Raw genomic sequence first — 17570 nt, 5'->3', positions numbered from 1 at the left:
CCCAGCAGGCCCCGCTCCCCCGCGCCCCGCGCGGCGGCAGCGCCCGCGCAGCCCGCCGGCACCGGCACTCGTGGCGGAGGCGCCGCGGCCCCCGGCGCGGCGGGGCGGAGAAGCGGGCGGAGAAGCGGGCGGAGAAGCGGGGCGCCGCCTGCCCGTCGGAGGCGTCAGTCCCGGCCCGCCCCGGTACCCTGACAACGGCGCGGCGCCCGGACGCGGCGTGGCCGAGGCCGTGCAGGTAGGGGCGGCCGGGCGGGACGCGAAGGGGACCCGGCGGAGCGAGGGAGCGGGTGACAAGTGGCAGGCTGGAGAGCACGGGCGGCAGCCGGCAGGAACCGCGGCTTGGCCGGGCCGAGGCTGCGGCGCGGGGCCCGCGGCCTGCTCCGCGCGAGCCAGGCCGCCTCTTCACCGCGGCCCGCCCGGCTCTGCGCCCCCCGCGGCCCCGCCGGCGGTAGGGGAGGGCGCCCGGCCGGGGCTGTGCCAGGGGCCGGGGAGCTGCCGCTGAGGGGACCCGGGCGGCTGCTGGCGTTCCTCGCAAGGTGGAGCCAAGCGCCCCCCAGCCCCACCGGCAAGGGCCCTTCAGCGTCCGCAAAGCACCTGCAATCCCACCCCCCGGCCCGGCCTCAGGACATGATTTTGTTCTAACAGCCTGTCACGTTCCAACGAAGGAATGCTTACTCTTCCTACCTTCGCTTAAAAAATGATGTATAAAGCCTTATCAAGTGTAAACCTTTATGATACAACATTTCTGATTCAAAAGTCCGAACAAGGCACCCTACTCTGCTGTTTGCTTCCTGACAGGATGATGTTATGACAACTAAATATCACACGTTAAACATTGTAACTATTGAAGTACAGACCAAATAGTCAATTTTAATTATATAGACCAGCTGTGCTGGCTCACACCACAAGTTCTGTCTGGACCAGTAAGAGCCAGGGCAGTTAGTATAACCTACTAAAGGTACACTTTCACTCTTGGCACCCTTTTTCCTTGGATTTGCAGCTTCATTTCTATAGCCAGAGGTTGGTTTTAGTAGCCCTCAATTTTTCGTCTGTCAGTTTGCCCTGTTACTTTTTGAAATTGTACCCTTTGGCAGCTATCCTGCCCGCAGGCAGCATGCTCTGTAATCCAGCTACCCATTGTGCAATGAAATACCTCTGTGCTCCTTTTATTTGTTTTCAGTCTGTCCCTTGGTAAGCTCGTGATGCCAGCTAGATCTTGTGTTACGAAAGACCGTAAATAATCATCCCCTGGTCACTCTCTCCATGACTCTCATGATTTTATTGACTTCTTTCACATCCTCTTCAGTCCAGGCTAAAAAGAATCCTAGTTTATTCCTAGTACAACACATGTTCCATATCTTCAGTCATCCATGTTACACCTTTTCAAATTCTATTCTGTTTCTCTTTGAATGGAAGAGAGAAACAGAACACAGCGTTATCCAATATTTTAATGTTTCTGTTCTGTTCTCTGTGCCTTTCTTATTAATTCTTAATGTATTGTACTTAACATTCCAGAGCCTGTAACTACCTCTACTGGTTTCTGTCAAGTAACAATATCTACACCTGGTTCAAGTAGGCCTACTTTAATAAAAAGCAGTATGTGCACGTTCAAACAGAACTATTCATAATGCTGAAATGATTTGGCAGTTGCCAAAACTTCAGCTTCACTCCCGACAGTTTATACGATGTTGTGTCCAAATATGCGCAAGCATTATTAATAATACAATTTTTTTTTAATTTGTATTATTTACTCTTCATGTAGAGCAAAGTAGAATAAATTTAATTATAGGAAACATTGTATTATGAATTTCTGGAGAGACTAGGTCATTCTCAAGGTGGTATTTTTAGCAAGTTCCTAAATGTTTACAGGCAGAAACGTGATTTTTAGCTTGATGGTGACACACACAAAAAATCAAGTAGCACATGTTTTCGATAATTTCCTTGTAATGCTTTTGTTAAATGGAAGAGCACTCAATTCTTACGCCATTCTAAATTGTAGTAAATTACAGTGCTAAATTAGTAAAGCACACAGGCTTGACCTTAAATCATTCAATTAGGCAACTAATGAATCATTCTGTGTCCTCAAACCAGACAGCATCTTTTGTAGTACTCATAGCTAATTAACTTTCCACTTTTGCAGTACCTAGCAACCTCACGGATTTGTTTTCTAATTGTAAATGTTTCAGTACATTAAATGATTAGGAGAACACTCTGATATTTTTTCTCTTGAGCCTAATGTTCAAAATATTACAGCCATCTATAAATAAACTAGGCTACAAAATGTTGAACAAAGTTGTCAATATTTACTTGGGCTTTACCAACTAAATAATGTAACACTGTATTCCTCTGAAAAATTGCTGAAAAAATAGACTGAACATATTTAACGCAGTTTTAATATTACCTACTTTTAAAAATAAAATATACAACAATACTTATGATGCTTTTCAAGAGCTATTCTTTTTTGTAGGCTTTGCACTCTTATATTATACAATTTAGGTTAATTTAAATGTTGTTTTCAACCTCTGCTCAATCATAGAATCATGAATTTATATAGGCATTAATGGAAAGGCATAATATGTTTGCATGTTTCTGGACAAATATATATATATATATATATTAGAGTCCCTTCTAAATAAGCAATATAGAAATATCCCCAAGGACAGAAACCAACCACGGATTAAAGAAGTTGTCTTTTTTGTCATATTTTCAGACAGTCCTCTAATACAGACCCCAATTTTTTCATAGTTTTCTTGATAGGATTTGGTACTTTGTGTAAAAACTTACGTAGTGAAAAAAAACAAATCCCTGAAAAGGTAACTTCTGAAAATACTAGCTTTTATCTTACACATTAAGAACCATTAAGATTTTTGTTCCTTTGTTTAATTTTTGGAAGAGGGCGGTGCAAAAGATGGCTCTTCAGTACCTGTTTTAAAGTTCTTGATGCATTGGTTTCCTGCAGGGTGAGCTTGGGGGTTAGTAGCGTAATCTTGTGTAAAAAACCAGCTTTGCATACATAATTTGTAAATGGCTATGGGTATGATTGTGTTTCCAGATAAGTTTTTAGAAGTTCTGCCTTTGCTTTCTTTGGAGGCCTTACATGTTTCCTAACAACTGACAATCATATGTCCACAGGACGACAAATGGGCAGAGGCGATACCGTATTAGGGGTATTGTGAAAGGAGATAATTACTTTGTACTTTTCTATCTGCTTTCCAGCTGGTGAGGTTCTGTGCATCACAGATGGAACCATGAACAGTCCTATTGATTTCTGTATTCATTTGCAACCCTTAAATGGGGATACTTTTTGTATTAACATACGCATGTACATACACACTCAAGTCACCGATGCCCCCTTTGCCAGCACTGCCCTTATCTGTATAGTGCTGCGTGTACCTCTGCACCTGATTTTTTCAGTAAAGGAGGAGAAACTGCATTACTGGGAGACAATTTGCAGAAGCTTTAACTGGTTTTGTAAGTATAATATGCTGCAAGTCAGTTGAAGGAAAAGGGATGTTTTTACTTGCAAGTTACTGTACTAAACATAGGCATGTGACTTATCTCAGCCCTCTCAGTGTTTCCTCTATTCATGTGACTTAGGGTTTAGGTTACTCAGAAGAAAGAACTCAAAATTTCCAAATTGGCTTTGTTTCAGTGTATTATTAGGAAATGATGAAGTAAGACAACGTGACTGTAATATATATCTGGGATGGTTTATGTTGTCCTTCAACTAATTTCTAAAACGGCTGGCCTCTCCTCCTGTCCTAGAGGGCTATTTCTTCTATCCAGAGGCATCAAGGTTGGTTTCAAATTAGAGTAGTCACAGAACCCATTTATAAAAACGGGTCACACATTTTTTTTAATGTAAAATATACAAGGAGATGGATAAGAAATAGCTTTAGGTTGTTTTTTTTTTTAATAAGGGAAAATTCATCTCTTAACCATCTGAATTGACGTGCACTCAAACTTAGGTAGCCCTCAGTGTTTCAGAACTATAAACTAAGTATATTGTTCAATGTAGACGCTCCTTTGAAAGACTGTAACTGGGAAAATATACCGAATGTTAGACATAAATATACTGTCAATGTTTGTAGTCCTGTATTTGACAAAACGACTGAGAATGAGGACAGAAAAAACTCCTAACTTTCTCCTTGTATTCATTATACGTGACTTGGTGTGTGTGTGTGTGTGTGTGTGTGTGTGTGTTAATCTTCCAAAAACATTATCCCTTGCAAGGCAAAAGTTTCAGAGTTCTGAAACATTAGTCTGTTTTGCATTGTTATTATCATTGCTTTTTGGAAAAAGCAGATTAAATTGCTACAGTTCTTCAGATGGATTAATGAAGGGGGCTGTATTTGCCATAATGATGAAACAACAGAGAAATGCACAAACATCCCATGGATGCAGCTTGTCACCTGTGATCTGCAAGATTCAATATGATAGAGAAAAGAGCCTGAGGATTTATAAGAGTATATTTTTCTGTCTTGATTAGAGTGAAAAAGGAAAACACATAACTGTAGTAAGTGTCAGACGCTGCTCCCATTAAAGTCAACAGCAAAATTTACCCTGAATTCATGGGAAGTTAGCATAGATCCCAAACCCAGGCTATACCACCAGGCATACATCCATGACCTATATCTTGCCATCAGTTGCCATCTGCAAACTAAAATTCAGATCAGAAGTTAAAATTGCATTGCTTGCTTCTGGAGTATTTGAGAACTGTGTTTCAAAACAGAAAAACACTGTTTCTCAATCTGAGAATGAAAGACCATCCCAAAGTCAGGGTGACCACTGAAATTGCAGATGCACAGGTCATGGTGTGTTTGCTTTAACACTCATGTTGTTTTAGGCCTTTCATCAGGAAAGTGTCAAGATTGAACATTTATTTTATAAACTCACCTTTTCACCTTAAGCATCTTGACAGTAAATGTGCTGTTCACGTGTGTGGGCAGGCAGGCTGTAGCTCCTGTAAGAGTTCATCAGAAAGAGTTGTCATGACACAGTTCCCGAAGGTGCTGTCTTTTTCTGTCCTGTAACCTGCTTCCCTTTTATTAGTGTTAAAATTATAATGGCATCCAAATACTGTAGGTGCTTTGTAGACATTTAAAAAAAATGGTTCCTCTCCCAGTCAGTTTAAAGTCTTAAAAAAAAAAGTGGGAACACGGGAGAGGGGCGATGTAAACAAATGGAGAGTCCCACTGTCCTTATCCCAATGGAATGCCTCTAGCTGTTGAATAATAACATCCAACCCTTTTTAATACTGCTAACAGAATTTGGACCATCCCGATGCAGTTGTTCTGTCGGCACCTTCCACACGATGGTGCTGGCAGCGTATCTTGTGGCAGCGCGCTGCCCTGCCTGTACGGTGGGCAGGCTGCACGGCATTTCCTTCTTCCCAGTGGAACCGAGCCTTTTCTATGCTGCTGTTCTCATCCTTATTCCAGGTACTGGAAAGAAGGAGAGTCGATGAAACAAGAGTAGCCTTCTATACTGTATTGTCTTCGGTGTGTGGTTGCTACACGTAATTATGCATACAACTTCCTAAATTTGTCCTCCACAGAGCTACACTGAAAAGTGAACTGGAAATAGAAAAGCACAGAAATGCTTTGTACAGTTGAGTAGTGGTGTACACTTAAGGACATCAGGACAAACATTTATAACTGGAGAATTTCCACCTGCACTCTTCCCACTGTAGCTCAGGTCCTTAGTTTTCTGTAAGGGAAACCCCTATTCTCATTTAACCCTTCACTGTTTTGCATCATCGATTTCCATACTTAGTCACCCCTGGACAGAAGTATTTCCATCGTATTTCCACATAGCATATCAAAATACAGTTTATGATTTAAGATTATGGAACATACCTTTGGCAGTGTATGAAAATATTACTAAAATGGTAAACTACATAAAGTCATGGACCAAATTTTTACTCGTAGATGGTGCATTCTGTTGCCTGTTTGAAGTTTATTGATGATATGTATCTTTATCTAGAGAAATCTGAAAAAATGTCAGAAAATCTCATATCCAGTGAGACCTCCTCAAAAGGTCCAAAAACCTCGGCAAAGAAACAGAAAGGTGAAAACAAAGCTAAGGAATCCTCAAAAGGAAAACGAACACAGCTTGGTACGTAAGGTACAGCAGCAATGAAACAGGCAGTAACCTGGTCTCACATGACAGCTACCTTAATTATTTTGGGCCCATGTATTTAGGTAAATGCGAGAGAAATAAGAAACCGCTATTGTATATCAATGAGAGATCTACAATTACTGATTATGTGGTTTTAACTAATATATGGAACACAAGAAAGCTACATTGCAATATTTACACTCTGTCTTGGTAGTTTAGATGTAATAGTTTGTGGTGTCATAATAACAGTATTGAATGGGAAATTGGGAGGCTTAATATAAAGTGGGGAGATTCACAAAAGTTAACAGCCCAGAGAGAGCATCAGGCAGAGAGAGGTGTTCCCAGAAGCAGGAGTTCAGATGCTCATGATCACACTGTAAAGGTACGATAATAGAGCCTGAAAATATACCAAAGTCTCACAACGTAATTTTGAAGTGCATTGTATTGTGTTTCTTCTGAGATGTGCTGACATACTGCCTCACTTGTGTCATTTAATAAGTGTATAGTTAATGAAGTGCAAGGCTAAAGAGTCTGCTATATACAAATACTTGTTTCCAGTGATTCATGCACGCTCTTAGAAAGGGTGGGCATGTACTCTTGCTTGGGTTTTGTTTCATGGATTATTTTTCTGTAATGACAGCCATCTTCCTGAAGTTGCTTTCACCTTTTAAACACCTTTTCCCTCCAGCTGATTAACAGCTGTGGTGCTGCAGAGAATATCCTGCACATCAGTGCTAATCTCTTCCTGTCCTACCTTGCTGCGAGGTTTGCAGATCCTCTCTCAGGAGCTGAAGAAAGCCCAGCTCCTGCAACACCCTGCCACCCAGAGCAAGCCTGCCCACCTCACCACTGTCAGAGGGCACTAACATCTGCTCCTACCTGCACGCCTGCCAGTTCTGCTCCTGGCTGGTGTTTGTGAGCCTTGCCCGTTTATCTCCTCTTCCCATGACTTGCAAAGGTTAACTGCCCCAGGCAGGTGCTATCAGGTAGCAGTCCCAGTTTTCAGCCATGGAAACTGCGGTGTGTGCCACAAGAGGACAGATTTCTTATGGCTTCTCTCTTATGCAGACCACCTGCTCAAAATAAAAATTAGTTTTAAAATCTCCATAGTTTCAAAATATGCTAACATCTCCTTAAAATAAAGGCCTATTTTAAAAGGCTTTGCACATTTCTTATACTAAATGCAAAGTGAACAGAAATTAATTTTTGTTTCCTTGTCACAGTTTAGTTTTAAATATATAGAGAGATTTTAAATATTGCCCCAACAAGGAAAGGACTGTATATTTAGAGTTACTTTGTTAGGAAGAAAAATATCTGATAACAGAATGTTGTTATATTCCAGGTAAAAAAGATGAAGTTGATCTTTCAATGGCTGGTATAGGTAAGTGCTGTGTTGACTGGGCTTTAAAGTAATAGCTTTGGAATACTTCAAGCATTTTGAAGCTTCAATGTTACTGATGCCAGGGAAAGAAAAAGAAAGATTTTTTTATGAATGACAAAAAAAGAAACTATGAAGAAATGCAGCTATTACAGTAGTGATTCCATACCACTCTCCAAGTAGAGGGCAGTGCAACAAGGAATGCTGGGACAGGTATGGGTTTGTAGAAGATGTTTTTATCTTGGGTCGAGAGGAGCTGAGATCAGAGGAAGTAAAAACCATCACAATAGAATCATAGGATGCAAAATGTTTACATTTAGTAGTAGTTAAGCAATTGAAAGAAACACTTGAAATATTATCATTTTTAAAGCTTTGATCTTTGTTAAATCATTAATAAATTTGGTAAGATGACTTGAAATATTATCATTTTTAAAGCTTTGATCTTTGTTAAATCATTAATAAATTTGGTAAGATGATTTTAGCATATCACTTGTTTTTTAATCATAGATATCAATATACATTAACACCTTTTGCTTTGTAGGGGAAAAGATCTACCATTTAAAAGTCACAAGATATCAAGCATTTCTTCTGGCTTATGTGCAAGTTTTAAGTGTGGCCATAGTTAAGAGCTAAAATATGAAATTATTTGAATTAAAGTATTCTTTTTTCTTAAACACCACCTAATTTTTAAATTTTTTTAACATTTCTGCTTGGATTTTTCTTCTGATTTGCGCAGTTCTTCCTCGGGTATAACTTACATTAATGTTGATGTCAATGTAAAATTAATAATGGTTTACAGGAACAGTCCAAAGGGTTATCTTCTTAACTGACTTTTAACAGTACAGCTTTTATTGCTAAAAGCTAAAATAATGTGGTAACCTTTTTAAAGAAATTATAAATCACTTGTCTTCCTACATAATCCTATTAGCACACAGGTGGAAGCGAAAATTGCACTCCGATTAGCATCACTGAAATGGCTAAGCTGCAATTAATGAAAACGGACAATAAATGATCCCTCAGATGGTGAAAGTGCTACTTTAAAAAAAAAGATTTATTTCGGTGGTGCTGGAGATATTTTGTCAGAATTTTACCTCCACCTAGTGGCAAATAAGGTTAGAGTCATAATATCTAAACTTGCTAGAAACCTCTTGCTAAAAGCAGGAAAATAATGCTACTATATGCACACACTGCGCAGATTTAAACTGTATACATGGTACCTCCTCAGCCTAAGAACTGCAAGTGTCTTTACTTCTCTAAGGGCTTCTTGGTCCTTTGTGAAGGACCACAGCACTAAGAGCTGTTGACTGTTGCAAATCATATGAGTAAAAATTGCTATTAGAAAAAACAATGTGAAGCCTCTGATTAGATGCTACGTACTTTTTACTGGAAAACAGCATTCAATAAAAATGTTCATAATAGTTAGAAATCCAGTATCAGCTTCTTGTGTTATATTATAGATTCTATAGTAGAGAACGTTATAATGTAGTATTCTAGAATATATAATTTTAGTCCATTAGACTAGAAGATATACATATTTTAATTCTGAACATTATTTTGGTTTTAACTAGGACTTACAGCAATAGAGCATTGAAGAAAATGCACTTAGACTATCTGGCCTACTCTGCTCTCTCTCATAGTAATGTTGATATTTTTGCTTAACTTTAATGCATGCTTGCATTGTTTCATTTGACATTGAAACCTACATCTCTTTGAAAGGATTTTTTTAGCGTTAGCATTTGTGAACAAGACTGTAGGCACAATTCAGCATTTTAAAAAAATAAGATCATACAAACTTACTGAATAAACAACAGTTACTCCTGGTTAGGATTTTTGATGTATCAAAGAAAAATATCTAATTCTGATGGGTTGAATTCTATTTATTTAAGCCGTGGTAATGATCCAAAAAAAATTCACAGAAGAATCAGCAAAGTATAGATTTTCTATGGGTTCTAGCACTCCTAATTGCGCTAGCCACATAACCAACTCTGAGAACTGTGATACATACAAATTTCTTTTCTTTTGCTCTCCTGTCCATTCTCTCTTGTGAGCCAGCTGTGTATGGCAGAGGGTGGAAGTTGCATTCTCTTCTGGTGCACAGCTCTAGGTTTCTATCCTCTTTCTATCCTATGAAATTTAATTTGCAAAAAAGAGGTCTAATTTTTTTTTGCTCCATTATATTGAAATGTGAAGTGTGTCTGTAGTGTTGCAGTTTGTACTAGGGTCTGAGTCTGCTTCCTAATGACACCCTAATGGGGCCTCATGCCCTTGGCCAGGGTGACCTGGGGGTCCTGCAGATCAACTTCTGCGGTTCCTTAAAAGGATTAAATGTTGGTCTGCTGTTACCAACAGGGAGTTTGGACTGGCTGACTTGTAGAGTTCTTTCCCAATCAACATACCTATGATTCTGTGTTTTTTGGAAGCGTCCACAGAGCAATCCTGGAAATCCCTGAGATACCAAAAAGTAAAGTCATGCAGTATTGGCTAGAACTTGTGAAGAAAGTGAACTAATAGACTGTGCATGCTACAAATGGATTGTGCGCGCTACAAAATGACTAGTGAATGCTGAGTAAATGACACTTGGTGTAGTGCAGGGTGTAGCAGAAGCATCATGCATGTCATTAATTTTAGTGGATGACTACAACAGAGCAGATGCAGCGGAGGAGCAGCACTGAAAGATTTTAAAGGATAAATGTCAGCTTCATCAAACATTATGTATTATGTGATAGGCTTATGCAGAGATTTAGCTTCCCAAATGATAGAGATTAAGGAGGATTTATCATTTTGTCAGTCTTTGTTGGCTTAGGTTAAAGATGGCTTCTCAAAACATGCTGAGCCAGCTGGTCAGTATCATCACTTTAGAAGTATCCACTTCAGTTTAAGGCATACACAAAGAAAGATACCACAGGTGCCAGGAATTAAGATAAAATATTAAATAACTCAAAATGAGACAAAGGTGACAGAAAGTATCAGCTATTATCACAAAAGCCAGCCCATTGCAGTACATAAAAATCCCATGTACACATGTCCCTAAATCTTACACACTTTCCAGTTTATCAAAAAGATGAACATTCAAAGTGACCATCTGCCAGCCTTCTCAGACCAAGTATAGTAGCTGCCATGGTAAGAGCGTTCTTCACGAGGGCCGAGACAGAGGCTGCTAGCATGGCAGGACTGCAAAGGAGGAAAAGTCCCTTGGGCAGCAGGGTTCAGCTAGCTGGGCCTATAGTGCTCCTCATCACTTACAGCTGTTATGTAAGCGGGAAGGCAGAACGTGTAATATGGGAAGGACCAGTGTTCCTACATACCGCTGACACACACTTAACAAGAAGCACTGGCTATTACCTTCAGATTGAGTGTTTGCAAAGCACAGTTGATGGGGCACCTGACAGCACCCAGCCTCACTAAAGCCAATGAAGATAAGAGTGCCGGAGCCAGGATAAGGAATAGCTTGTTCTGAATTAATATGAATGATCACATGTGTAGAAAACAACAGCTATATATTCTCCAGCAAAGCTGAAAAGAAACATCTGGCTCAAATCTTAATGATCTTGCACTCTGAACTCAATGAGAGGAAGATGAAAGTCCAAAATCACAAACGCGTCCTTACTTGTGAGGGTGTTGAAGCTTCATCTACATTAAACATTGGCTTAAAATGGCACCACTCTACAGGAAAGGACTAGAGTATATTTATTCAAGGCTTTTATATGAAGCATGCAATTGTGTCCTTAATGTATTTAAAAGAGTCCATTTATAACTCTTCACTAAAGCTCTTAATCACCTGTTGATTGAGAGGAAAAAACCCCCTCATACTAAGAGTAGCATATTCATTAAGTAGGAAGTGTTGGGTATTTTCCAAGATTACCAAAATGTAATATAATTTGTATTCCGTGCCTTCCAAAATACCAAAAACTAAGTTGAGAGATTCAAAAGCATGCTGCTAGGAAACAGTAAAGACCCAGAGTTATTGAGGTATATGGTTATGTTTAAACAACGCTGAATTTGTTTATCAAGCAATTTTACTTTCTCTCATAGGCCACCCAGAAATCTTTCCTTTATTTTTCACTGAAAAGACCCAAGAAATTTTTAATTGCCGAGTTGATGAAGATGTCACAGAAGAAAATTGTTTCAAATTTATTAAAAAAGAGGACATCATTCAGGACCTGAAAACAAGAGCTACAATTTCTGATTTCCACCCTGTCAAAAAAGTTGTCCTAGTACGTAGCTTATTTCATTCTCACTTTAAGACTTCATGCTCTCTAAGTGTATATTCTTTTGATGATAAGGTCTGTCCCTGTTTGACTCTGTGTAAACACACTAATGCTGTAATATCCAAAGGCTCTCCAGGCACTTTTTTTTTTTAAACTAACTGTAGATTGGAAATATGCTAAAAGTAATGTAAATATTACTAGTTTTGATTCTGTGAACTGCCAGAACTTCACATATTTTGGCTTCTCCTATTTCATAGCCCATTTATTGAGAATGATTAAAACAGTTTCTTTTCTGTTTGATTCTCTGTATGAAGAAATTTGGTTTGGACCAGAAATTTTTATTACAAAATAAAATCCATCTGTTCTTTCCAATTAGTACACGAAAATCTCTGTTAAAACCACAAGATTAATCAAAGATAGTGAATTTACACTAGTACTGGCTCTGCCAGTCACAGGCTCATGTCTGTTTTTTATGTTATTTGCTTTCAGTTTTCCACTAATTGTTTTAATTAAAATAGGAATATCCAGGGGAAGAACTTTTGGTAGTTTTTGATGCAAAGTTCCAGTATGGGCAGAACTTTTACTTTGTTGCTTCTGAGGAAGCCAAGGAAAACTTTGTGAAGGTAAGAAAATCCAAGTGTCCCACAGCATTGTTCTATCTATGAATAGAATATTTCAGAATCTTGTCGCAAACATATACCCCAGGAATGGTATTGTATTCGTAAGCATCGGATGTGCTTGGCATGCCAGAATGTTTTTCTAAAGGTTAATCTGATCATGCAAAAATACCTGTATCACTGTAAACATATCTTTTATACTGAGAAAGACTGAATTGAATTTCTGTATTTTACTTCAGAGTGCCAGTTTAACCCTCATAAGTATTAATTTTCTCTGCCAAGACCCAGGTCTCTAAGCAAGACATAAATATAAAAGATAATATATTGGGTGTCTTCAAAGAAATATTATACTTATTTCTCACAAAATGTATGTATATGCTTTTCAAATTATACTTTAAAATGTTCTTGAGTTCTAAATAACTCTAGATACATAGAAGATTTCCCCTTGTGCACTGCATCTTAGGAGAAGGCTTATGGGTAGATTATATATTTTTTCAACATGAGTTTGCCACCCAGCATCAGGAGAAGTAACAGTAGAAAAGCAAATTGCAGCTCCAGGCAGGAGGGCCTAATGTAGATAATCACTATAAATTCTTTTTATAGAATAGTTATATGCTTTCAAGACAACAGTCTCTCTTTAGCAGTTAAATATTAAATATGTCATGTTTATTGGAAAATTCTAATGCATGAATGAATAAAATGGGACCTAACCCAAGCCTCCCCAGGGGCACAGTGTAGTCAGGCTTACTGCATTGAGACAGAAATAAAGAACATGTAAATGAAGACTGAAAACTGGGTTTCTAGTTTATACTTACATTTCAGCAACTAATTTTTGAAAAGTACTATGTCTCACTGTCTGATATCATAGCCTCCAGAAACTGCAGAAGAAAAAGAAGAAGAAGAAGAAGAAGAAATCAGAGAGGAAACTCTGGAAATCCATCCTTATAAGCCTCGTATCCACAAACCTTGGGTTTCTCTTGGCAGCGAAAAGGAAGTTGAAGAGGAATCTGTTAAAGAGAGTGTTAAAAAGGTCAGACTCAACAAATGTTAGTCAATAAAATTAATATCAAAAAAACAAATTTATTTTAAGTTCCTTAAAAAAAAATAAGTCAGGAAACTGAAAGTTGTAATTCTAGTTTTGTTTGAGGTCTTTCAAGAAAACAAATCAACTTCTAACAAAAACTGAAAGTGCTGGCAGAAACTTTTTTTTTAAGACTCTGCTCTCCTTAAACTGTGCAAATAAGGCATGTGAGACTGTATTAGACATACTTACTTTTTAAGCTGTAAATTCAAAAGTCCTGATAATCTTTGGTCATTAGCATCTCTGCCACTTTTTGCTCAATTTACTATCTGGCCAGATTACAAACTGAGTCACTGTGATATTCTAAGGACCTAGTCCTGTTTCCATGGAGCCCAGTGAACTCCGTTCCATTATATGGATGGCATTTAAGCAGCGCGCAACACTTTTAACTGCTATTTACCTTGGATTAAATGTTACTGACTACAGGTATTACAAGTTGACTTCACAGAAGGACATATTTGATTAACTACACCTACAGATTATCCTGAGAAAATTATATATCCAAAGCGTAGATCCACTCACAGCTGTCACCTAACGTGATGTGTAGGGCATCTCCAAACATTTAACTTTCCATCAGTGATTTTTACTCAATACCTAAATCCCTGTTCAGGGAAGACTGGCTAAGTTTTGATAGTTCTCAGCAACTGGACATCTTTCTTATACTTAAAAAGATGTCTGATTGTTCTAAAGATAATTAACCACCACTAAATTTAACCCACATTCACAGTCCAAGTAATCTGTAATCTACCTTGCTGGCAAGGTCCACTCAGAAGTATTCTCAGCCTACATTCCTTTCCAGTTCTGTGGGAGGTGTTGGGAAAAACTACCTGGTTATGAATCCAAGACAAAGCAACACCTCTCTACTGCCTGAAATCAGGTGCCTCCCTCCCTTTTTGGGTAGAAGTTAAGCCACTTCCCTTTTTCATTCCCAGTTCATGCTATAAGAAAACTCACTCAGATTTTTGAGGATCCTCTTTGGAGTACTTTTCTGTCCCTAGGCACTTCAATGGAAGCTGAAATATCTCACCCAAAATTGAGAATTGCGCTAAGAGGGAAGGGCTGAACATTTAAGTCTTGGAAGTCCAATGCAGTATTACATAAGACCTCATACAAATCAATCCTTTAATTAAAGGTGGAGTTTTGATACTGTATGAATTAGAAAATGTACTTCTCTTATCTTACTAGCAGTAGTCCAAAAATGTTACCTAAAGGCAACTTCTTGTTTTAGAAATACAAATCTGTCTTCTATTACACATATAGGTTGTTTATATGAGCACTTCAGAATTTCAAAATGCAGAAATATAAGTAAACTCAGCACAAAAATCAACCATAAAACTAATTCTACAATTACATGAATGCTGCCATCTTACAAAACAAACTCTCCAAAACCTCTCTCCTCTGCTAATTACAGAAATAATCTCTTTTCCAGATTAAGTATATGATTTCTCGAGTACGCAGAAAGTTTGGTGCACCAATTACATTTACTGATAAGAATGCTTCACATGTAAAAGACAGTTACATTGAATGCATGTCCTATCAAGAAAAAACTTTCAGTATTAAAATGCTTGAAAAAGATGTGGGCATACAAATGGTTCCAAAAATAAGAGAAGCTAGTACTCAGACAAAATGGTAAGTGTGAAAAGATATTTATCAGCTTGTTTATTAAGCTATGCACCATTTCTGATCTCAACTAAAGTCATGTAAATTAACTCTTCTGGAATTGCTCAGTTACAAACTGATCAAGAGAACAGAATCAGATACTCTTTGCAACTTTCTTCTTTCACTCTTTTCCAAAGAGCTTCTAGAAAAACTGAATATACTTATCTTTTAATTTTACACATTACATGGGTTTCTATCTTTTAAATTGTTTGTATACTTACATTCAGATTTATTCCAATTGGTTAGGACCAATCCAAAAAATGCAGCCACGCAGTATTTTCCTAGACAGTTGTCAAACAAAGAGAAAGAAGAGAGTCTGTCATCTGAGAAACTGAAAGAATTTCTTACTTCAGTACATTTAAGGTAAATTAATGCAACAATACATGTTAAAGGCTACCTGAAATAATATATAATACAAGCGAGAAGTCCTAGCTGAGTGGACCATTTATCTGGTCAAATACAGGTCATATATATAAAAAAAATATAAATACATTGTTTCTTTTATATAAATAATATGCTTATATATATAAATATATAATTTTGCTTATTAGCTTAATATTAACAAAGATTAACTAAAAATTTGTTTCTGTGAAAATTAACATGAAGTCTGTGCCATATAAATATGAATGTTGGTTTAAATAGATGTTAGAACTGTTAGAGTTGATAGTGATACATCTTTTTGAACAAGCTGCAAAGCTGATCTTTCAAACACTGCTCACTCAAGCAGAGGCTTACGCAGAAGAGCAAAGGTGCTGTCCTACAGCCCTTAGTCACAAGACAAGTCCCACTTAGTGACACCTTTTGCACAAGAATTGGACAATTGCACTGTACTCAATCCACACAGAACTAGAGTTAAATTATTGTTACAATTAGTTATTTATATTTAAATGGAAGAGGGTTTCCTTACAGTGATGCACCACTGAGGAATTAACACTTTCTTTTTTTTACTACTGTAGTCATAATTTTATGTAAATCAAAAGTTGCCTCTTTACAGAAATATTTGCGATTCTACTACTGAGTAGTGACATCTGGATTACTGAAAGTGTTAACTGTTCTTTTCACAAAACAGAATGGAAATTGCATTGCAGCAAAATGAAATTATGAATGCTTTTTTTGATGACTGGAAGGCCCTAGCAGAAGATGAAAGCAGTTCTGGTGGCAAGCCAGATGTCTGTCTTAAAGCATACCAATCACTTACAGATCTGCACTATCTCAAGGACAGAACTATTAGCTGCGTTTGCTGGCATCCAACCATTTATGGTAACGCAGTTAAAATACTAATTTGAGACTTGAATGACACGTATTAATGTGACAGCTATAAAATATGCATATTTCATAAAATTATCAGCTTTCAAATTTAAAAACAAATCAAATCTGATTTAGTGTATCTGTCTGAATTACTGATTTGAGACTAAGTGAAAAATGAGACAGACAAATTCTTTGTAGAGTTCAGACAGGCTATGCGAAGTCCCTCACACTAATATATAAGTGGAGATCAGAGAAGAGGGAAATTTCTCCCTTAAGAAGCTCATTTAAGTGGGGCTGCAACTGTGCCAGGTTCTTCTGGTGGCTTTGCATACCATTGTTCTTCTCCCTGGTCCTCATAGCATGCCTAATACTTGTGAGGAATGTTACAGCCACAACGGGACATGCCTCTGCTGAGTGCCTGGAAGTGTCAGGAGGCACACTGAACATCTCCTCCTGCTTCCCGCTGTGAATTATTGCTCTACACAGCCAGGCTTAAAGGCACAATTAAGTCCTATATAAATGTCCTAGCTGCACAGCATACTAATAGCTATCACTGCAGTCTGTGTAGAAAATTAATTCAGCTACAGAAGATTTGATTTCATGATGGGTGGCAAGGACTATGTGCCTGTCCCATCATTTCAGGTGCAGTACTACACCATTAAGGAGTAGTAGCCAAAAAGTTGAATTTGATCTTAATGCTTGGGTTCTATGACTCATTGTTAAATAACTTAAGTAACAAAAATAATTTCCTCAAAGTTGATCTGTAAAAAGAAAAATGTAAGTACATGATTGGGTGGGTTTGGGGTGTTGTTTGTTTGTTATTAATTTTTTTGGGGGGGGGGGTTGCACTGTATTCAGAAGTTATAAGTCACAGAATAATTGAGTGTGTTGAAACTTGAATCATGTCTTCTGAGAAAATTCATTTTCTCTCTCAATCAGGGATTATAGCAGTGTCAGCAAGAAAGCGGCATTCTTACAAAGAGCAAGTTAACCTTTCTGACAAATCATTGCTGCAGCAGTCACTAATACTTTTCTGGAGTTCTTTTGACCCTATCCACCCTCAGGTATTTAATTAGGAATTTTAAATATGCTGAGTGTTTAAACAACAAGAGAACAATCAGTGCAAATGTGTTTCTCAACTATTTTGTTCTTTTTCATTTTAGTTAATGTTGGAGTGTCCTGAAGACATTTACTGCTTTCAGTTCAGTCCCAGTGATCCAAATATTATTGCTGGTGGCTGCATCAACGGACAGGTGTTA

At 38.1% G+C, this 17570-nt stretch overlaps 1 protein-coding gene and 1 long non-coding RNA gene across 9 annotated transcripts in view; one reads left to right on the top strand and one right to left on the bottom strand.

Annotated features, from left to right (window-relative positions):
- The first annotated feature begins 77 nt into the window (after nucleotides 1–77).
- The window catches only part of DNAI3 (dynein axonemal intermediate chain 3), a 29344-nt gene continuing 11851 nt past the window's right edge, over nucleotides 78–17570 (top strand). For 2 of the 7 annotated variants that reach the window (XM_040610236.1, XM_040610234.1), the window contains exons 1-11: nucleotides 79–235; nucleotides 5986–6117; nucleotides 7463–7501; nucleotides 11531–11712; nucleotides 12225–12329; nucleotides 13192–13353; nucleotides 14834–15033; nucleotides 15310–15426; nucleotides 16133–16323; nucleotides 17251–17375; nucleotides 17475–17564. In XM_040610236.1, coding sequence (XP_040466170.1) covers nucleotides 6000–6117; nucleotides 7463–7501; nucleotides 11531–11712; nucleotides 12225–12329; nucleotides 13192–13353; nucleotides 14834–15033; nucleotides 15310–15426; nucleotides 16133–16323; nucleotides 17251–17375; nucleotides 17475–17564 — 1329 coding nt within the window. In that variant the 5' untranslated portion in view covers nucleotides 79–235; nucleotides 5986–5999. Of the gene's footprint in view, nucleotides 236–5985; nucleotides 6118–7462; nucleotides 7502–11530; nucleotides 11713–12224; nucleotides 12330–13191; nucleotides 13354–14833; nucleotides 15034–15309; nucleotides 15427–16132; nucleotides 16324–17250; nucleotides 17376–17474; nucleotides 17565–17570 lie in introns of all 7 variants that reach the window. The other 5 variants (XM_040610240.1, XM_040610235.1, XM_040610237.1 and 2 more) reach the window with 5 other exon arrangements.
- Nucleotides 3803–15355, bottom strand: LOC121095441. 2 transcript variants are annotated; one of them, XR_005830101.1, is made up of 3 exons: nucleotides 15285–15355; nucleotides 13139–13201; nucleotides 3803–5576 (listed from the first exon to the last, which is right to left on the bottom strand). It is a non-coding gene; the product is annotated as an uncharacterized LOC121095441 (long non-coding RNA). The 2 variants fall into 2 exon arrangements; XR_005830102.1 differs by lacking the exon at nucleotides 3803–5576 and adding an exon at nucleotides 6128–7193.

This window comes from Falco naumanni, chromosome 11 (genome assembly GCF_017639655.2).
Source record: "Falco naumanni isolate bFalNau1 chromosome 11, bFalNau1.pat, whole genome shotgun sequence".
Taxonomy (NCBI): Eukaryota; Metazoa; Chordata; class Aves; order Falconiformes; family Falconidae; genus Falco; species Falco naumanni.
This window is presented reverse-complemented; position numbering and strand designations above follow the sequence as displayed.